Genomic DNA, 22,860 nt, shown 5'->3' with positions numbered 1-22,860 from the left:
TTTGTCATGCGCCCTCCGGCTCTCTCCAGCCCTCGCGGTTTGTGGTTGAGGGTGATGTGGCGGGGTGCGCGTGGGCAAGTTCAGGACCATGGAGAGGGCCCGAGCAGCTCCGAATCAAGACGAGGCGTTTTACAACCTCAGAGCCAGCGGTCTCCTTTCCAACTCACTGAGCACTCACCTTACCATGGAAACGGACACATCTGAACAGCAACAGTTGAAACGACACTGCTATAACACACAGGCAATGTGCAAACGAGACTATATAAAAATAAAAGACAGAGAAGGGGAATTAGAAACGAAATCTAGCAAGCAAGCGCAGAAAGAACGAAAAATCTACAAATTGTAGACGTTAATCTCGAACTTAGAAACGAAAACTAAATATAGTGAGTATGATTGTTGACACGTTGGCAATTGCTGATCACAACCAAACCTTTTTGGAGGTGACAAGCCGTCGTGCACAATTTGTGAATGTTTAGCCTACYTGGTACCTATAGACATCTTTCCATTAAGTCCCTGAAATGTATCCAAACACTATCATTAGAGGAAAAGCCTTTATCGTGTCCAACTAGTAGGAACACTAAGCGACAGGTGGACGAGGGGTTACACAAGGTTAATGAGCTAATCATCTCCACCAGAATAGGCATCGGCCTACTTCCTATGGAATAATCGACTTTTTGAGTTCACTGACAGGTGCACTTTGAAATGGTGACAAAGGCCATTTATTTTTCGGGGGATCATTTTCAGTCAAATCTTTAAATACAAGGCATGCTCTACTCCCTTTGTCATGTTTCTGAATAAAAAAATCTACCAGTGTGTTTGTAAATAAGGACAGATATGTCATACAAACATCAATGCAATGTGATGACAGCTGTTTTACCTATGGGGGTTTGGAAAGGATATGGCCATTCGGTTATTCGCTTAGCATATTTCCTAATGAGATTGTCCTCTCGAAAGATGAACAAGGATCGGTTGACAGTGAAGCAGTTCTGTTTGACTGGGTTAGGGTTGTATATGGCCATTGTCCTGGCTCTCTGAGCCATCGACTGCTTGTATATCCTTTGGCCGCCTGGAGGACCACCTGCTCGGGCGCCCCCTCTGCCTGCGCCCGGCGCACCTCTGCCTCCTCCTCCAGCTCCATAGCGGGTGGGTAGATCTTCTGCGAAGCGAGCCATTCTGGAAACCCACAGATCCAACAATGAAAATCCAAACTGTTGTCAGTGGAAATGGAGGGGAGAACCATCACAACAAACACACTTAGCCAGACCACAGCTTTGCATTTGTGTGTATGGTGGGTTGTGTTTTGAGAAAATAAATCGATTTTCTTTGGGTAAATCCTTTCCTTTTTGTCCTTTCCATTCACTCAATACTCAAAGAAATTCGGCAATTAAAAAACTAAGTTTGGATTCAAGCGCAATGTGTGCACGAAGCACTTCAACCTATCGAATAAAAAATAATCAAATTAATTCCAATTATCTGATTAATTCCACATATTACATCCATATCTGCCGGCACCGCGTAAAGAGATCATGCGGCCACGACAGGAAAAATATCTAAATGAAACACACGCGCGTCTTTTTTCAGTATTGGCAACATCTTGTCAATGTTGAAACAAACACCAGTTGAGAGACCCGTAGAAAATGTAGTGTTTGTCTCCAAAATAAAATAAAAATACAGAAAATCGTTCTGTTTCGTCTGCCAGTGTAAATGATCGATTCAAATAACAAAACAATAAACCAATCCGGGATTGTGTCCTCCCGATTCCCACCTGATAGCTCGCTGTGTAAAATGTAACAAATTCAGTAGGCACTGGTCCCTAACAATCAGCGCATGTGACCAAAATGAGCCTATCGGCAACTCGACCTGCTCAAGGAGCGCTTCGCGGATTGAGCTGGATGGATARGAGTGACAGATAAAATACATTTTCTAATAATTATTTAGCAAGGACGCACCGAGCAATAGCTATATTGTAATGTATTCGATAAAAAAAAAATACATTAAACACGTATAATACGTTAAGAGGTGGTAAGGCTAAACGCGCTAATCTACTAAAGTCATAGTCATAGATATGTTTGTTCCATTATTGTGTTATGTAGATGGCAGTGTTGGGGAAGCTAACGTTATCTTGAAAACATAGCTTACAAAGCTAACGTTACCTTGAAAACATAGCCCACAAAGCTAACATTACCTTGAAAACATAGCTCACAAAGCTACCAATTACTTAACACTGAAAGTTAAACTGCACCAAAGCTATCCTTCACTACATCCAAAATACTTCGTGAAAAAAAATCATCTAAAATGGCATACACATACACTACAAAATGTCATACGTTAACATTAACACGTATGTCATATGTTAACATACGTTAACATGATGTGTAATTGAACCTATTAAACACAAAACGATGTTTCAAGTGAGAATTAGGCACGTCTGAGACCGAAAAAGAACTACCACCAAGCTACATCAAAATGTAGTTAAATGAGTTGATCTACATGTAGTTCAAAACTCCTAACACTGGTAGATGGGAGAGAATACTGTACTAGAGCTTGTAATAAAAATACTCCACATTCTATAGCCAGCTGTTCATCAAATCACATTATCTATAGGGATACTTAGTGTATCCAATGGATTTGATTGAAATCATGAGGAGGCATGAGTCTGGTTAACCAAGATCACATGCTTTGAAATTGGTTGCATCATGTACATCTTTTTTTTTAAGCTAACGAATGCAATGRATTTGAATTTATTCTGGTAAGAAAAATATCTATGTAAAATATATGAAACTATACTGGCTACAGACAAGAGGGCATGCACCTCTGATAGGCTACAGCGCAAATAGTGTCAAAGAGGCTCTGTGTCAATTATGGTAAATGCAAAGTCATCTGATGCTCACATAAGAGCAGAGAGTATCTATATATATTTTTTTGCTATTTTTCACTGACTCACATCAAACTGAATTATGAGCCTCCCCCACCAGCCCACTAATGAATATATTCCCTGGGAAGTCATCCTGTGTTTCCCAACTAGGGACTGTGGGTGCGATGGCAGTGGCCTGGAGGGTCTTTCTGTGCAGCCATGGTCGGTCTGTCCCCCTGAGCAAAAGACTGTTTGAGCTGCTTGGATGCCCCCTGGTTAAGGAGATTATCTCTCTCTGAGTGGCTTGCAGTGACTGTGTGCAGGCTTGGCATCACCCTGATTTACCATCCTCAAAGACCTCTGGAATTCAGGTTTTCATAGCCTATAAATCTTTTGCGTTTAATTGATAATTGATGAGATAACTATAAGGATAATAATTTGGTGGGTGCTTATACTTGTCCTATTTCACACATGTACAAGTGTGTATTAATACGCATATTTGAATTAGAAATCTTTTTTGCATATCCCCCTCTCCGTTAGACGCCCCCTAGGAGAGTGTGGTCATGGCCAGGGTCTGACTTTATCAACAGTGACCCTGGAGAAATTAGGGTTACAGTGCCTTCTGAAAGTATTCAGACCACTTGACGTTTTCCACAGGTTTGCAAATTACTTAAAAATAAAAAACAGAAATGTCACATTTACATAAGTATTCAGACCCTTTACTCAGTACTTTGTTGAAGCATATTTGGCAGAGATTACAGCCTCGAGTCTTCTGTGTTTCTCCCATCGCTGCAGAGCTATTTTCAGGTCTCTCCAGAGATGTTTGAACAGGTTCAAGTCCGGGCTCTGGCTGGGCCATTCAAGGACATTCAGAGACTTGTCCCGAAGCCACTCTTGAGTTGTCTTGGCTGTGTGCTTAGGGTCACTTCGCATTCAGGCCAAAGAGTTCAATCTTGGTTTCATCAGACCAGAGAATCTTGTTTCTCATGGTCTGAGAGTCCTTTAGGTGCCTTTTGGAAAACTCCAAGTGGGCTGTCATGTACCTTTTACTTAGGAGTGGCTTCCATCTGGCCAGTCTACCATAAAGGTCTGATCGGTGGAGTGCTGCAGAGATGGTTGTCCTTCTGGAAGGTTCTCCCATCTCCACAGAGGAACTCTGGAGCTCTGTCAGAGTGTCCATCGGGTTCTTGGTCACCTCCCTTACCAAGGCTCTTCTCCCCAAATTGCTCAGTGTGGCCGGGCGGCCAGTTTAGGAAGAGTCTTGGTGATTCCAAACTTCTTCCATTTAAGAATGATGGAGGCATTGTGTTCTTGGGGACCTTCAATGCTGCAGAAATGTTTTGTACCCTTCCCCAGATCTGTGTCTCGACACAATCCCGTCTCGGAGCTCTACGGACAATTCCTTTGACCTCATGGCTTGGTTTTTGCTCTGGCATGCACTGTCAACTGTGAGACCTTATATAGACAGGTCTGTGCCTTTCCAAATCGTGTCCAATTAATTTAATTTACCACAGGTGGACACCAATCAAGTTGTAGAAACATCTCAAGGATGATCAATGGAAACAAGATGCACCTGAGCTCAATTTCAAGTCTCATACCAAAGGGCCTGAATAAATAAGGTATTTCTGTTTTTTATTTTTAATACATTTGCAAACATTTCTAAAAACCTGTTTTTGCTTTGTCATGGGGTATTGTGTGTAGCTTGATGATTTTTTTTTTTAGAATAAGGCTGTAATGTAACAAAATGTAGAAAGGGGGATACTTTCTGAATGCACTGTAAGTGCCTTGCTCAAGGGAACAGACATAATTCTTCACCTTGTCTGCTCTTAGATTCAAACTAGCGACCTTTCGGTTAAGGGGCCAACACTAACTGCTAGGCTACCTGCCGCCTGGATATGGCATAAGCCCAATGTTGCAATGAGTCAAATAGAACAGACTCTCTTAGGTTGATAGAAAGAAACGTCTAAATATGAATAGCATTGGCATAATGCCAGTGGGTAATAGTGTGTAATAACTCCTGCTCTGTTTGAGTTGTAGCTCTCTGTACATCAGGAGTTGAGTGAGGTGCTGATCCCTCTGGTGGTTGTATTTATGTATTGCAACAGCGAAAATGGAATGAGTAACCTTTTCAGTGATATTAAAAACAACATATCCCGCGCAAGGTGATTTGTTGTTGTTGTTCTTGACAAAACATTGATATAGAGGCTATCTTCCTCAGGTTAGACCGAGCCTAGTCTGAGAAAACCAATACTATCAACTTTACATCTTAGACTTGGACCATGGCGTGCAATTGAGGGCTGCGTACGAATGATGTTATGCTTGCCACAACTCCCTCCGGAAGCTGCTCTCTCGTCAAGTTGCAGGACGGCATCATACTGTTGAGTCGGCCTACCGTTCATCTGCTGCACTCTCCATGACGGGTCAATGTCGACGCTGTCCGTTTCTTTAGAGTTCCCGCTTATCACTGCCTGTGGTCGACGAATGCTTTCGGGAGACGAGCTATATTCAGCGCCTAAAGCCACATTCGGGACTCCACGTGCCGAATGTGGCAGAGTGCATGGCTTGTGGGGTTCACAAAGTAAAATAAAGCATAATGTCACCTTATGGTTTTATGCAAATATAACATTATTATATCTCTTATAGCATAGCTAACTCTAAAATGACAAAGTATATTATTTTGCTCTTCTCTTTCACTAGATAGGGCCTACAGGTATTTGTTGCATCATCTTGTCTTGTTGCCGTTTTTTCTTGGCCTGTCCTATTCCTAGTTTGAGTCAGTCCCAAGCAAACTCGCCCAAGACCTGCTCATAAAAGGCAACGCTCATCCACTATGCCTACTTGTCTACCTCATTCAATTGGATTTATTGTTAGCCTAATATTGGTCAACAGTGGTTCATTGAGAATGCACACAATGTAATAGCTGAATGTGATGTACTAGTACATGATGTAGGCCTAGTGTCCAAATCATGATTTAAAGGAGCAGTGTTTGTCACCAAGATTCATAGCCTACCACTTCCCATCAGAGAAGGCCCAATACAAACCCACATTTTATTCAATGATAAATAATAGAAGGAACCACAAACAGAGTTGGGAAAAAGTGAGTCATTGTGTGACACAAAAGCAAGTGGAGGAGAGCAGTGTTAAGGTGTGAGGAAGGCAGCCAGAAAAGGAGGTAGCACTATAAAACAAGTCACATCATTGATGCGACTTCAAGGGATTCTTTGCAACTCAAGAATCCTGATCACCTATCATAAACCACAGTGGATCGCCTCTCCGCCCATATGAAGAAGTTAGTGGCCCTCCTGTCCATGAACGCTCCCTCACTAACCGTAGTGTCTGTATCCAAGGCAACAATTATGAAATGGCTACAAAAGCAAGCCAACTAACTATTGCCTGCTTACTGGGGCTTCTCTACGTGGCACAAGGACTGGGGGCACCAAAAGGTTTTGCCCCCACGGAAAGCGGAAAGGCTGTTTCCTGTTCTGCTAATTAAGAGCTTTGTTATCAGCCCAAACGTCTTCAGTTTAGAAGGAGAAAATGATCCTCTGATTCAATTACCAACTCTGCCTTCTCTCCCTCTTTTTCGGTAATCAGGAAGGGAGCAATCATCGTCTCGTTTCAAGGACCTAAAAGGCCTGCTGGTGCACAATCAGAGTCACTTCCTGACATGTTCTCGTTGGTGGGTTTGTTCTGGGGGAAATGTTTAGTTCAAGCATCAGAGCCTTTCTAAGCCAGCTAACAAGGCCTATCTCCGAATCTCTGAATACAGGGATATCGGAGAGATAAACAACTGAGTTCCATGTGAGCAACCATTCTAATGTGCATTTTTCAGCTCTCAATGTTGCACCACCACCACCTGTCAGTAAAAATACAATGAAGGGTTGCATTCATTATGGGGGAGTGTGGGAGGTGTCAGCCATAGTTATGCCACCACACAACCGCTGAAATATCTTAGCAGCTTGGCCCAGAGCCTGTCAGTCAAACTACCCTGCTGCTCGGTTCATGGAGGGCACGCTGGGTTTGAAGTTGCTTTAGCTAAGCGCTGGTGGTAGGTGAGATAAGGAGTGGAAAAAACCATTTCTCTCTGGACTCAATAAATCGSCGTAGAAGAACAATAATAAACCAGAATGAGAAGCAGCATTATGGGGGTTTCATTAAAATACAGCAATGACATTCACATCAATCATTCAGGAAACTGTCTACTTCCTCTGATAGAGGTAGGAAATCAATGACAGCTGAGATCTGAAAAGAAATGCAGAAGTAAGGAGATTCATAGTGAAATGGATGATGTTAAGGCATAAAAAATGCATAAACAAACATGTTTACTCAGTCTTCAGCTATAATAGTCCAGAGGCTTTGGAAGAGCAGCACATGGCATTGCACCCATATATTAGGGCATGATTCCAACACCTCCAGCTAAACTAACTCATCCCAAGCTTAAGAGAGGTTAATAGAGTACCACAGTATGAGTCATAATTCCCATAAAACCTAGCAGTCAAAGATGCAAATGGTTCCAARCATTGTTCCACCAGTTCATTTTTCCCATAGGGGAATTTAGAAACACTTAAAATAAGGGCTGTGTTTCGTGTAGGCTTACCCTGGCGTGACGTTTTGATACCCGTGTAAATCTCTCTCCGACAAGGTGACTTTTAGCAATATATTTGCCTGTATTTACCCTTAATTGCACATTGTCTATTCCAGAAGACTGCAGCCAAGGCAGCACACTGGTCCACACCTGCCCCGTCTGTCGGGTGAGTACTATTGTTTGGTACTGTATGTGCCTTTAGGTTCCTATCCATATATAGGCTATTGTACTGGCCTGAGTGGTAGTCTTTGATGTGTAGTAGTTTGTTTCTTAGTTTATCATGTGTCAACTTTGAATTCAATCTAAGCCACAGATTGTTAACTTCTTGCACTTTGAGTGCAAGCAGCCCAAGTCTCCAGTGGTCCCAGTACGGGTTGATGTGCTGGCCTAAGTGACCACACAAACTCAGATGGACCTACAGCTGAGGTAAGATTATTCCATCATTCACACACAGTAGACAGTGTAAACCACCATGCGGTCAACAAAATGCTGTTCTCAATTCTGAAATTGTATTATGTTTGGCTCAATCTGTGGAAATGCTGTCATCGTCTGTTATGTGATTCACAACACACGATGACTACGATTTGAATGCTGCAGCTGAGACAGAATGACGTCGAGGGAAACACACTGAGAACCCGAGTATGACTGGGCATGGGCCGGATATTTGTGACAACGACCTAGAAGGGGTACAGAAGCACACCAGCACTCCATTTTATTATTATTTAATGGCCAACCATCCCTCTAACTACCGCTTATTCCACACTATGCCTTTTATGCCCCATGGTCCCTCAACTTCTGACATTTTGGAATTCTCTATCTTATCTCTATAAACCCACCCTACCTATACCCATTTTCCCTATACTGCTTCCTTCACTTGTTCTTCTCCTGATTGGATAACCATCTAGTCTCAGTAGCACATTTAAAACTGTTGTGTACTGTTTTTGATACCTGTTTTTCACCTGTGTAATGCTGTCCTCCTGCTCATTCTGGTGACTGAATGCAGGGGTAAATGTGCTGCTCACAGTTAACAGCAGCAACATGGACCTAAATTGACAAGAKGGGTGTTGATATAGCTGCATTTTAGCAAGGCTTCCTTGTTTTGAGTCTGTTGACCTAGTATTTTCTATTAAACCTACCTTACACATCCTGTTGTTTCTCTGATCTTCACTTAAAAGTCAGATGTTTATATGTTATATATAAAAATATATATGCATTGTTTACTATTTTGATTTCTTTAAAACAATGTAATTGTTGGAGTTCAGGTGTTTTACGTGATTGATGGGTGGCTAGGTGCATTCTTGTCAAATAAATATGCTTATTCATTCATGATTATGGATGCGTTCTGCAATGATTTAATCTGGCTTTGAATCTGCAACAGAACATGTCAAAAAGTTAGTTCTGAATTTCTTTAATACAGCAGTGCATGCTGACACCATTAATTGAAAATGATTTTACTTCGTTCATATACACTATATATACAAAAGTATGTGGACAACCCTTCAAATCAGTGGATTCGGCTATTTCAGCCACAACAACAGGTGAATAAAATCGAGCACACCGCCATGCAATCTCCATAGACAAACATTGGCAATAGAATGGCCTTAATGAAGAGCTCAGTAACTTTCAACGTTGCACCGTCATAGGATGCCACCTTTCCAACATGTCAGTTCGTCAAATTTCTGCCCTGCTCGAGCTGCTCCAGTCAATTGTAAGTGCTGTTATTGTGAAGTGGAAACGTCAAGGAGCAACAACATGAAGTGATAGGCCACATAAGCTCACAGAACGGGACCGCCGTCCTCAGTTGCAACACTCACTACCGAGTTCCAAACTGCCTCTGGAAGCAACGTCGGGAGATTCATGAAATGGGTTTCCATGGCCAAGCAGCCGCACAGGAGATCACCATGCGCAATGCCAAGTGTCAGCTGGAGTGGTGTAAAGCTCGCCAACATTGAACTCTGGAGCAGTGGAAACGCGTTCTCTGGAATGATGAATCACGCTTCACCATCTGGCAGTCCGACGGACGAATCTGGGTTTGGCGGATGCCAGGAGAACGCTACCTGCTCGAATGCATGGTGCCAACTGTAAAGTTTGGCTGTTTTTCATGGTTTGAGCTAAGCCCCTTAGTTCCAGTGAAGGGAAATCTTAATGCTGCAGTATATAATGACATTTCCTGTTTCAGCATGACAATGCCTCCGTGCACAAAGTGAGATCCATAAAGAATTGTTTGTCGAGATCGTGTGGAATAACTTGACTGGCCTGCACAGAGCCCAACCTCAACCCCATCGAACACCTTTGGGATGAATTGGAACGCCGACTGCAAGCCATGCCTAATCACCCAACATCAGCGCCCGACCTCACTAATGCTCGTGGCTGAATGGAAGCAAGTCCCCGCAATAATGTTCCAACATCTAGTGGAAAGCCTTCCCAGAAGAGTGGAGGCTGTTATAGCAGCAAAGAGGGGACCAATTCCATATTAATGCCCATGATTTTGGAATGAAATGTTTGACGAGCAGGTGTCCACATACTTTTGGTCATGTAGTGCAGTTACATAAATTATGAAGGATTAAATATGGTCCTCCACCAGCTGAAGGAGAAGAAGATCTACTAAAATGAGGATATGTTGCTAATAATCATCTAGTCTAGTGGTCATGGCACATTGTACATATCTGACTGCTACTAGGATAGTATTCTGCACGAGACGAGACCAAATGCATAAGACAACAAATATTAGTTAAGTAAAATAAGTAACAATATATAAAAAACAATATATTTTGTTTTGGATCAAGGTAGCTAGTAGCTAGCTAGCTGACAGAAAAGGTGTGCTAGTGATGACGTGCAGGAGCTTGCAAGGATTTTTGGTCTTGCATGATGTCCACTTTGACGCTGATTAGCATTTTCAAATCGGAGAGTAAATTGAGCCGAATATATTAATAATAGTCACCTTATCCGAAAGATGTACACGGTTATCGAAACGTCACACTAGGGAAATCCTATAGGAAACCCAGACCTTGTTTGAAGAGGTTCTAAAATCCCCTATGGGAAAAATGAATGGTGAAAAGAATGACCACTAGGTTTTATGACATGTCCACTGTGGGGCTCTATTGCCAGAGGACATAAGGAACCACTGAAATTCTTATGTAAACTCACTAAATATATAACACCTATTTTACATAAGCCCATCGCTCCTCTGGGAGCATAGGCCATTGCAAATCGGTCTTCCCCAGCGCATTCCATCCCGGTTCCCTTGTATCTGCCTCAAGCTCCCGCCTCCAGGTGTTTCTCGTGCGCCCCCTTTTCCCTTGTGCATTRCAGGATAGTGTTAGCCTGGTGATGTTGGAGGGGGGCTTTGGAAGATGTGGCTGATCTATCCCCATCTTCTCCTCCAGATCCCATCATCCACTGGAACCTGTCTGGTGCGCTCCCTCATTTTGCTCTGTTAATAAAACCTGCCAGCCATATCCATTAGTTGTACATTTATTGAAAAAGATACAACCAATTAGACAGATGTTTCAGTCCAGAAATGTAACAGAAAGCAAATKATTTTTCATGTTTTATAACCTTTTTATTTTCATACATTTGAAAATGTGCACAATATTCACTAACCATACTAACCACATTTAAAGACATGGGAATAATGTGTAGGTTTCCATCAACATGAAATCATGGAACAACATTAACAGGATAACTACAGTAACTACAGTTAGAAAACTGGAGGTACATTTAAATGTAAAAAAAGAAAAAAAGAAAACCTTGCTTCTTTATCTTATTTTACAACTTGTATTCACTTGGTGAGTAATTCAAAATGAATAAAAGGAAAATAAAACCTTGTCAGCACCATTTACTTGAGTCTCACCCCATTAACATTCAATCCCATTTAATGGTGCCAGAAGTGGCAAATTAATATTTTTGACTCAATGTTCAAAAGAGTGAGTCAGCCTCAAACATGCTTAAAAATCTTGCAGATTTAACAACAACAAATCCATCTGCTTTAATTTTGCAGGTACAGTATGGCAAACTGTACAGCTTAGACAACTCCCACCTAAACACTTGTGCACCAGAATCCTCAATCATGACACCCTTAGTTAGGCCATTGAATGTCACACCATCCTTCATATACACCCTTTCCAGCAGACAAATAGCGAATAGAAAGGGACCATTGTATTGTAAAATAATTCATGCCAAATAACTGACAAAATCAGATTTGCCACTCCTGTGTGGTCAAAACAGATTGCAAGAGTCTTTACTGGGCAATGTCAACTTCACTCTGCCCCCTCTGAACAGTGAGATGATTGGTCAGTGTCCTCATTGACTTTAAAATCGATAGTTCTCTTTCCTTAACCTGATATCTGATGTTCTGCATACAATACACCTCGCTTGATGTTATTCTGTATAGAAAATTTGATTTAAAACTATTATTTAAATATAAAGTGATAATTAAAAAGTATTTATCGTTGATATTGATATCTAGCACTGACCATTGTTTTCCTGTAGAAATGCTCAAGAGAAGAAGTCCAGTAAAAACATACGCTRGTGACTTAAGTCCTCTGTCCCGTTTGCAATCAAAATATAGCATATGAGGTAAATACGTCAACTGTTATAAATTGTGCATGAACATTGCTCATTTCTATGGTATGATTTGAGGGGTATGGGCGCTCATGCTACAAATTTATTTCGCACTGAAAATGTTTTTCATGAATAGATATACATTGTTGCTTAGTACAAACTTGATTCAGACCACTGGTTAGGAAACACCATTACCCAAATTGCAACTGTCCAGGATGGAGCACAAAGCAGGTTTGAGAATTCCAATTGGAACCAACAAAACAAGAGCCAGGCTCATAGCAAGGCCGTTTTTCTCCAACATTTTTATTTGTAGCACTTCAGGCACACATCAAACATACTGACTTGTTTCCTGTCCAATGTGTCCTGCACTGAAGGGCAGTTTCTGTGGAAGTTCAGAGTTTGTGCTGGTAAGGATGTGATGTAAGAGCTGGATGAGACATTAAGCAGATGGGTTTCTGTGGGGTTGATTGTTGATCTCAGTGATGGGCCTGAAGGTTCATTGTGGGGGTGGAGGTGGGGCGTCTGGGGATGTACGGCTCATGGCCTGGGGGGGAATGGAGACGCGTCTCTGGTGGCCTGGAAGTCCTATTTGTGGGGCTGGGAGAGTGGGCTCAGGAGGYGGTGGTAGAGGAGCTGGTATCAGGGAGGGTGCTGGGCTGCTGGTCCTGGGGCGAGCTGTCTGCCTGGCGCAGGGCAATGACCGCCGCTGAGTACTTGCACTTGGGAGAGCCGCACTCACAGCTAAAGTGCTTCCCCTTGATGTCCCAGAAATGGTCGCCGTAGTCAAACCTGCGAGAGGAGGGTTGGGTCAAAAAGAGTGAGTTAGATTAATCTAGAATCAAGCTACCTAATCTTGATTTTAGGGAGAACAAAGGCATTGTCTAAGAATTGATGAAAGGCTTAAACATAGAATGACAAACTTAAATATACATACAGTGTAATAACTTCCAAAGACTGGTAATAACATAACCTTTTGTCAAGTAAAGCCTATAATATGACCCTTACCCTAGCTCTTCCCCAGCCTTGATGGTKTRACAGGCGAAGAACGCGATATGGGGGAAGCGCAAGTCCTGGTGTGTCGTGAAAACCCGGCAGGGGAACAGGTTCGGCTCGCACACGTGGTTAATGAACCGGCTGATGTTGCCATAGAAACGGGCATCGATACAGTACACGTCACCCTCCTGCGACCAAAGAAACACATAAATGGATCATAATGAAAAAAGCATGTTCTGCATCATCTGCAGTGGTAATTCTTCACGGGCAGAGATCTCAAACAGATCAAGACAGAGGAGATGATTGTGGACTACAGGAAAAAGAGGACCAATCATGCCCCCATTCTCATCGACGGGGCTGCAGTGGAGCAGGTCCACATCACCAACAAACTAACATGGTCAAACACACCATGACAGTCGTGAAGCGGGCACGACAAAACCTATTCCTCAGGAGACTGAAAAGATTTGGCATGGGTCCTCAGATCCTCAAAAGATTATACAGCTGCAACATCGAGAGCATCCTGACTGGTTGCATCACTGCCTGGTATGGCAACTGCTCGGCCTCCGACCGCAAGGCACTACAGAGGGTAGTGCGAAATGCCCAGTACATCACTGGGGCCAAGCTTCCTGCCATCCAGGACCTCTATACCAGGCGGTGTCAGAGGAAGGTCCCCAAAAAATTGTCYAAGACTCCAGCTACCCTAGTCATAGACTGTTCTCTCTGCTACCACACGGCAAGCGGTACCGGAGGACCAAGTCTAGGTCCAAGAGTCTTCTAAACAGCTTCTACCCCCAATCCATAAGACTCATGAACATCTAGTCAAATGGCTACCCAGACTTTTTGCATTCCCCGCTCCACACCACTGCCACTCTCTGTTGTCATCTATGCCTAGTCACTTTTAATTAACTCTACCTACATGTACATACTACCTCAACTAACCGGTGTCCCCGCACATTGACTCTGTACTTGCACCCCCCTGTATATGTTATTTTTTACTGCTGCTCTTTAATTACTTGTTACTTTAGCTCTTATTCTTATCCGTATTTTTTTAAACTGCACTGTTGGTTAGGGGCTCGTAAGTAAGCATTTCACTGTAAGGTCTACATCTGTTGTATTCGGCGCGTGTGACTAATAACATTTGATTCGAATAGCACAAAGTAAGACAATCGTAGAATAGCAGAGTGTTTTTAGAAACAAGTCCAGGAAAGGCCTCGAGACAAGAATACAATGAATTTATCACTGGGTAACAGATTGAAATCTGCCTGCAAAGCACAGCAGATCCCACTGCAATTACAGTGGTCCAAGTTGAGATACCTAGTTACATTTTGGATTTGTCCTAAAGTTAGCCAGCAAGATTTGATGACATTCATGAGCACTGATCCCTACCTTGCTGTCTAGGTTGAACAGGTAGGAGTCGTTTTCCCTGACATCTGCCTCTGCGTCAGAGATGATCTCCCCCACGTACCTGTGGACAGGAAGTGAGGTCAGGGACCCATCAACCTCACAAATAGCAATGCAGCACCATGCACAGATGACATTGAATGGGAAATCATCTAAGAACTTGAAGGTGCGGTAAAACTACGCATTGTGAAAGGGGTATGTCTAGGACTCACTCGCACACAAAGGTTCCCCGGGGAATTTCCTGCAGTGTCCGCACCCCCCAGCCCATACGACTGGTCCGGAACAGCTGGAGCCGGACCCTGAAAAGAAAAACTCCTTCAGTATGGATGTACTAACAGCACATTCAACTCGCAAACACATTATCCCGACATGCATTTTGGGATGTCAGATGCATTACAACTTCCAAATGAGTGGTTGCTGTTTGACTGAAATAATTTTTTTCTGATCTAGATGTTATCATCAATAGGGTTGAGGAGTGTTGGCTTGGTTGTAAAAATATGGTTGAATGTAGAGACAGGAAATTGGAGGTACCTCAGTCCATTCTGCACCACGCGGTTCTTGCAGGTTCTCCAGCAGGAGCAGGCGTGGTTGCACTCGAAGATGAGGGGCGGTTCCTCACGACAGAACTCCGGGAGCAGACGACCATCCTGAGAAAGGTCATGGAACAGACATGACGATCATAGGAGACCAGCAACTTTGTCAACAATAGTGATACTGAAGTGTTGGGTCTTACCTTGTCATACCAACAGCGCAGGCTAAGCTGGCCACACATGCAGCTGCTTGAGGAGCAGTCGTCTTTACACACACAGTACTGTGGATCGCAGAGAGAAAGATGGTAATTTCATCTTTCAGGTCATCAAGTATGATCAACTATAGGATGGTCTATTCTAGGAGTCTCCAACCCTTTCTAGAATGAGAGCTACTTTTTTTAAATGAAGCATGTCGAGCGCTACAATTTTTTCCCTAGCTTTCAAACAGGCACATTCTTCTCTTCTCCTCTGCAACTCTTCCCCGGGGCCTTAATGTACAAGAGTTTTCTGTCAATATACCTGGTAAAATAATGGTTCATAAACAACTCCCCTATAAAATCAGATTTTGTTCCCCTAAATTATGTTTTATATTTATAAGGTATTTTTCCTTGTTTAATATTTTAGTTTTTCCATTCTTAAAATTACAATTGTTCATAAAGAAACAACGAAATTGGATGTTGAGTTCATGTCAATGCTTAAATCACATCAGAAGATAATTTATTTTAGATGAAAACACATTGAGTGCAATTCCCCTTTAATTGTGCCTTTGGCCCTTTAAATTGCGCATCTAGTGAGGAATGTGCCGATCTAGCGATGGTGCTGTACTCATTTCATGGCAAAGCTCACAAATGATATACACTGCTCAAAAAAATAAAGGGAACACTTAAACAACACAATGTAACTCCAAGTCAATCACACTTCTGTGAAATCAAACTGTCCACTTAGGAAGCAACACTGATTGACAATAAATTTCACATGCTGTTGTGCAAATGGAATAGACAACAGGTGGAAATTATAGGCAATTAGCAAGACACCCCCAATAAAGGAGTGGTTCTGCAGGTGGTGACCACAGACCACTTCTCAGTTCCTAGTGCTTCCTGGCTGATGTTTTGGTCACTTTTGAATGCTGGAGGTGCTTTCACTCTAGTGGTAGCATGAGACGGAGTCTACAACCCACACAAGTGGCTCAGGTAGTGCAGCTCATCCAGGATGGCACATCAATGCAGCTGTGGCAAGAAGGTTTGCTGTGTCTGTCAGCGTAGTGTCCAGAGCATGGAGCGCTACCAGGAGACACGGCCAGTACATCAGGAGACGTGGAGGAGGCCGTAGGAGGGCAACAACCAGCAGCAGGACCACTACCTCCGCCTTTTTGCAAGAAGGAGCAGAAGGAGCACTGCCAGAGCCCCAAAATGACCGTGCAGGACGTTTGGCATTTGCCAGAGAACACACAAGATTGGCAAATTCGCCACTGGCGCCCTGTGCTCTTCACAGATGAAAGCAGGTTCACACTGAGCACATGTGACAGTCTGGAGACGCTGTGGAGAACGTTCTGCTGCCTGCAACATCCTCCAGCATGGCCGGTTTGGCGGTGGGTCAGTCATGGTGTGGGGTGGCATTTCTTTGGGGGGGCCGCACAGCCCTCCATGGGCTCGCCAGAGGTAGCCTGACTGCCATTAGTTACCGAGATGAGATCCCAGACCCCTTGTGAGACCATATGCTGGTGCGGTTGGCCCTGGGTTCCTCCTAATGCAAGACAATGCTAGACCTCATGTGGCTGGAGTGTGTCAGCAGTTCCTGCAAGAGGAAGGCATTGATGCTATGGACTGGCCCGCCCGTTCCCCAGACCTGAATCCAATTGAGCACATCTGGGACATCATGTCTCGCTCCATCCACCAACGCCACGTTGCACCACAGACTGTCCAGGAGTTGGCGGATGCTTTAGTCCAGGTCTGGGAGGAGATCCCTCAGGAGACCTCCCGCCACCTCATCAGGAGCATGCCCAGGCGTTGTAGGGAGGTCATACAGGCACGTGGAGGCCACACACACTACTGAGCCTCATTTTGACTTGTTTTAAGAACATTACATCAAAGTTGGATCAGCCTGTAGTGTGGTTTTCCACTTTAATTTTGAGTGTGACTCCAAATCCAGACCTCCATGGGTTGATAAATTGATCATTTTTGTGTGATTTTGTTGTCAGCACATTCAGCTATGTAAAGAAATAAGTATTTAATAAGAATAGTTCATTCATTCAGATCTAGGATGTGTTATTTTAGTGTTCCCTTTATTTTTTTGAGCAGTGTACGTTTGACAGGTAAGCCTACTTTGCAGTTAACTTTTAATTGAGAAGGTTTTGTGGAAAGTATTTCTGTCAACCCACAAGACGGTTATCACATCAACTAGCTACACAGAGTGATAGACAAACACGTGCACCACACAGACAGACAGGCAATAGTGCTGGAAATTAAATTGGCAGATATTGTGTTAGGTTTGGCTTTTTAAGCCAATAGTGGCTAACTAGGGATAGGATAATGTTGCGTTGATTAGATAGTAGCTGGGTGTTGTTGATATTTGTTTATGACAGTTTGCTGTGGAAAATGTGGAAAACTGCATGTACTTTCAGAATTGTTTGGCGAGCTACTCATGTGGGCTGCGAGTTGCTGGAGACCCGTGGTCTATCCAGTCCCATGACCCACCTGTAAGTGTGTGATGTTCTTGTCTATGTTCATGGGGGAGGTGACACAGTTGTCTGGGACATATTTGTAGTTGTCCGGACAGGGCTCACTGTCCACTGAGTTGACACAGGGGACTGGAACTCCCTCATACCCCCGGGCTATGTCTCTGTGGTGAAAGATGTACTGGTCAGCAAAAGGTTGGAGGCTCAGGTCCCAGTGGATATTATATTATACTTGACAATCGGTCAAAAAGAGGTAGCCACAAGTAGAGAGGAAAGGGTAGAAAAGGGTACCATGCGTGATCAGAGACAGAGCATCAGAAAGATAAACGTGTGAGAGAAATGCATGAAAGTTTGAGAGACGGCGATCGAGGAATTCTACCTGTTAAGGACCTTCTCCCCCTGGGTGCTGGCCTCCTTCACCCTCCTGTTAGTCTGCAGGGTGAGCCAGACCCTGGAACTGTGGCTGCAGCAGTCTGGCGGCGTCTCCCCCTCACGGTTCTTTAGGTTGCCATCCGCCCCGCGAGACAGAAAGAGCCTGAGGGGCCACAGATCATAGCCTTCAACACCATCACTTAACTGTACTAGATGGAATAGTCCTGATGTGGCTACAGCCTCGGTTATAATAATGGAGGCTACAGCCACAGCAGTGCTGTAGATGGAGATTCTATTACTTATTGCCGAATCACCAGAGTCATTTCCCCTCAACCTCCACTCACGTGACACATTCGAGCCTGTTCTCCCGTGCAGCGATGTGCAGGGGGGAGTCTCCGTGGATGTTGACAGCATGGAGGTCACACTTGGACTCTAGGAGGAGCTCAGCAATCTCCACACTGCCAGAGAAGGCCGCCCAGTGGAGACAGATGTTCTCCTCCTACAAACAAACAGTCAGCAAATTCACGACAAAGTCATAGACGACAAAAAAGTCAGACAAAAAAAACCTCAAGATTGAGCAAAGTAATTGAAACAAAAACAGTTCGGCTTGTGTGAGGTCATGAAGACCCTCGGTTAACCATAGTTACTGACCTTGTCCCTGATGTTGATGTCAGCCCCTTTATTGAGCAGCATCTTCACCTGCTCTAGGTGCTTATACTCTGTTGCCCAAATCATAGCCGTCCAACCGCCATCGTCCTAGAGAGAGTAACACATCACAGCTTTAACAACGGGCCCCTACAGCATGGGATTGCTTCAATGTCCTGGATATAACGACGAGCGATGTCACTAACCTTCTCCGAGAGATATTATAAGAGGTTGAGGAAGATGTATTACCACAAGGACAAAGACTGCCATGACATCGTTCCTGCCATAATGGATCAATACCTGCAGCAAGGTCAAGCACTTCAAATAGAGACATCAAATACCATACTCAGGTTTTTAAACTCTGCAGTACCACAGTCATATGGCCTCAGAGTGCCTTTGATGGTGCCACTCAAAAGAACGAAGGATATCTCCTTTTGAAATGCTGGAGCATCCTTGCCACACATCCTTGAGATCAGATACATTTTTGAGGCAGAGAAACATCTGTTTTAGAGATGGCCAGAATAGGAGGTCAACGACAACTAGCTTTACACAAACAAATTGGCTTTCACGTCGGCAGGGTAGCCAATGGGGTTGTAATCCTAACTAATGCATGCTGATAAAGAACGGATCATTCCACAGCAGCTGCAATGTAAGAGGAAACCATTAGGAGCCCATGTGGAGCGGATGGGAGCAGCACGCCCACTGAGAGGAGTCAGGCCCCTATGGAAAGGCTACTAGTGAGGGCACAACACAAACACAGGCCAGAGCAAAACAAGAACTGAATTAACATGAAAGCACTCCTGGTTCTGATTGACTTCAGTGGTACAACCAACACAAGCCATGCAAAGCTGTAATCATCTTGAGGGACTAAACATTGTGCAAGAATTACAGCTATGCTCACCAAGTTTGTGTTTCACTGGCTTATGAATGAAAAAAGCAGAACTCACCTGACAGTTGATGTCTATGAGTCCTGTGGAGAGGAGATGCTCCACGATGTTAAAATGGCCAATCTTAGCAGCTAGGTGGAGACAAGTGAACCCCTCCACATCCTGGAGAACAGAAGGGAGTCCAACACACATTGCTGCTGTCATAAGATTCATACCACTGTAATACAACACAACCCTCTACATAGCCTACTAACAGGGCTTGCATGCTATCAAAACACTATTACCAAAGCCTAAGACAAGAATGGCACATGAGTTACATACAGCACCATGACATCCACTGCCCCCGTGGAAATATAGACTAATGAAGTCTCCCCGGAGAATGAGGTATGCGTGTCGTTGTGGTGTTAGAGAGGGTGTGTGAACCCACCTTGTGGCTGGCAATGGCTCCTGCCCTCAGTAGGTAGCAGACCGCCTCCAGGTGGTTGTTCTCACAGGCCTCCATCAGGGGCGTGCGCTGGTCCTCATCGCAGATGTCCAGGTTAGCACCAGACTGGTAGGGAGGGAGGGAAACAACTAGATCAATCTACTCTGATCCACTCAATACTATCGAAATTGATCCATGATAAGATTTTGATGACTGTCCAATTAAAATGATCCACTATGAAGAGGTCAACACGTGTGCAACGTAATAGCCTGGCGAGTCAACCGATGCCGTGGAACTCATGCTGGAAAGCTTGGTCTCGATGCATGTCCGTGCAATGCAGCGTCTACCCCTTCCCTCATCCACTCCCAGTGGGAACCATAGCCAAGCCTCACCTGAACCAGCAGGTGACAGATATCCTGGTGGCCTGCCTCAGATGCTACATGGAGGGGGGTGCGTCTGCTCTGGCTCTCCATCTTAAAGTTAGGGTCTACCCCATCCACTGGTGAACAGGGATACAGAGGGACATTTGTTATTCACAGAAACCTGACCAGATAATGACGTTTATACATTGTTTACTATCTTAGTTAAAAAAATCTCCCTCACCCAACATGAGCAAGACCTTCTGTATTTCTCCCTGTTTAGCAGAGATAAACAGCTGCTTGGGGTGAAAGCGCAGCTTCTTGGGCCTGATGCAGGACACATGGAAGAAGTCAGTCACAGGAACACACCTTCACAATAACAGGAAAATATTGATAGAAAACTGAAATAATTTAACGTGTGCATGAACATGTCACACAGGAAGGTAGTTGAGGAACRCTCAACGTTCTCTTACTGTGCCTTCAGAAAGTATTCAGACCCCTTGACTTTTTCCACTTTACATCCTTGTCCTAAAATTGATTAAATTGTTTTTTTCCCTCATCAATCTACACACACACAATACCCGATAATGAAAAACTGAAATATTACATTTACATAAGTATTTTGTTGAGTGTGTACTTTGTTGAAGCACCTTTGGCAGCGATTACAGCCTTGAGTCTTCTTGGGTATGAAGCTACAAGCTTAGCACACCTGTATTTGAGAGTTTATCCAATTCTTCTCTGCAGATCCTCTCAAGCGCTGTCAGGTTGGATGGGGAACGTCACTGCACAGCTGTTTTTAGGTCTCTCCAGAGATGTTAGATCGAGTTCAAGTCCGGGCTCTTTGTCCTGTTGGAAGGTGAACCTCACCCCAGTCTGAGGTCATGAGCGCAGTGGAGCAGGTTTCCATCAAGGATCTCTCTGTACTTTGCTCTGTTCATCTTTCCCTCGATCCTGACTAGTCTCCCAGTCCTTGCCGCTGAAAAACATCCCCATAGCATGATGCTGCCACCACTCTGCTTCACCATAGGGATGGTGCCAGGTTTCCTCCAGATGTGACATTTAGCATTCAGGCCAAAGAATCTTGGTTTCATTAGGCCAGAGAATCTTGTTTCTCATGCTGTGTCCTTTAGGTGCCATTTGGCAAACTGCAAGCAGGCTGTCATGTGCATTTTACTGAGGAGCGGCTTCCATCTGGCCACTCTACCATAAAGGCCTGATTGGTGGAGTGCTGCAGAGATGGTTGTCCTTCTGGAAGGTTCTCCCATCTCCGCAGAGAAACTCTGGAGCTCTGTCAGTGTGACAGCCAATTGCTCAGTTTGCCCGTGCGGCCAGCTCTAGGAAGAGCCTTGGTGGTTCCAAACTTCTTCCATTTAAGATTGATGGAGGCCACTGTGTTCTTGGGGACCTTCAATGCTGCAGAAATGTTTTGGTACCCTTCCCCAGATCTGTGCCTCGACAGAATCCTGGAGCTCTACGGACAATTCCTTCAACCTCACGGCTTGGTTTTTGCTCCTCTGACATGCACTGTCAACTGTGGGACATTATATAGACAGGTGTGTGCCTTTCCAAATCATGTCCAATCAATTGAATTTACCACAGGTGGACTCCAATCAAGTTGTAGAAACATCTCAAGGATGATCAGTGGAAACAGGATGCATCTGAGCTCAATTTCAAGTCTCATAGCAAAGGGTTTGAATACTTACAGTACTAGTCAAAAGTTTGGACTTTTGGGTTTTTCTTTCTTTTTACTATTTTCTACATTGTAGAATAATAGTGAAGACATCAAAACTATGAAATAGCACATATGGAATCATGTAGTAACCAAAAAAGTGTTAAACAAATAAAAATATATGTTATATTTGAGATTCTACAAAGTGGCCTTCATGACAGCTTTGCACACTCTTGGCATTCTCTCAACCAGCTTGAAGTCTTCCCCCACTATTTCTCGCATAATAATTTTTTTAAGACAAAAAGTTCCCACCTTGTCTAGAGTCATTTGTTTTGTCGACATTTGGGAAGTTCACTGACAAATGTGCCGTTTCCATCAGGTGGGTCGTGCCATTTTTTATCCGGCATCGACTACTCGCATAAAAAGGTCGGATCAAAACCTTGTTAGTAACACTAAAAGTGGTTAAGAGTGTGAGAGGAGACTGGTGAGGGGGTGGTAGTGAGAGAGTGAAATACTAATCAGGACAATCAAACAATTGCATAGTAGAGCAGCACTTTTTAACCTCTCAAACCCTAAGTCTTTGTAGAATGTCTTACTTCTCTGTGTCCAGTGCCAGCAGGATGCTCTCCAAGGTCTCTTTAGGGGCGGCGCCCACTCCTATGCCGATCCCCATGCCCACAGCAGGAGGCAGAACTCCGGTTCTGGAGCCCCCAGGGAAAGAGGTGTCCAGTGTGTGCTCGGGTGGGATGGAGAGAGAGCTGTCTGCTCGGCCACCAAGATCACCTCCCACAGAGAAACAGAATGGACTGGAATACACACACAGAAGGGTGATAAATGTTGAAAATACCAGACTGAAAGGAATACATAATATGAGGAAACGATGTATTGATGAAAACGTGTGATT

General features: G+C 43.9%; 1 protein-coding gene across 4 annotated transcripts in view; it reads right to left on the bottom strand.

Annotated features, from left to right (window-relative positions):
• Positions 1-10,897: 10,897 nt before the first annotated feature.
• ehmt1b (euchromatic histone-lysine N-methyltransferase 1b) overlaps positions 10,898-22,860 on the bottom strand; it is a 30,131-nt gene continuing 18,168 nt past the window's right edge. For all 4 annotated transcript variants that reach the window (XM_023987548.2, XM_023987545.2, XM_023987546.2 and 1 more), the window contains exons 13-27: positions 22,553-22,762; positions 20,532-20,614; positions 20,321-20,427; positions 19,932-20,054; positions 19,565-19,666; positions 18,624-18,728; positions 18,317-18,471; positions 17,980-18,135; positions 17,620-17,764; positions 15,130-15,207; positions 14,928-15,043; positions 14,609-14,695; positions 14,382-14,460; positions 13,008-13,183; positions 10,898-12,791 (exon numbers count right to left, since the gene is read on the bottom strand). In XM_023987548.2, the coding sequence (XP_023843316.1) occupies positions 12,614-12,791; positions 13,008-13,183; positions 14,382-14,460; positions 14,609-14,695; positions 14,928-15,043; positions 15,130-15,207; positions 17,620-17,764; positions 17,980-18,135; positions 18,317-18,471; positions 18,624-18,728; positions 19,565-19,666; positions 19,932-20,054; positions 20,321-20,427; positions 20,532-20,614; positions 22,553-22,762 (1,900 nt within the window). In that variant the 3' untranslated portion in view covers positions 10,898-12,613. The remainder of the gene's footprint in view (positions 12,792-13,007; positions 13,184-14,381; positions 14,461-14,608; positions 14,696-14,927; positions 15,044-15,129; positions 15,208-17,619; positions 17,765-17,979; positions 18,136-18,316; positions 18,472-18,623; positions 18,729-19,564; positions 19,667-19,931; positions 20,055-20,320; positions 20,428-20,531; positions 20,615-22,552; positions 22,763-22,860) is intronic.

The sequence above is a fragment of the Salvelinus sp. IW2-2015 genome, linkage group LG5, assembly GCF_002910315.2.
Source record: "Salvelinus sp. IW2-2015 linkage group LG5, ASM291031v2, whole genome shotgun sequence".
Classification (NCBI taxonomy): Eukaryota; Metazoa; Chordata; class Actinopteri; order Salmoniformes; family Salmonidae; genus Salvelinus; species Salvelinus sp. IW2-2015.
The sequence above is the reverse complement of the archived record's forward strand: the minus strand, read 5'-3'. Positions and strand labels throughout refer to the sequence as shown.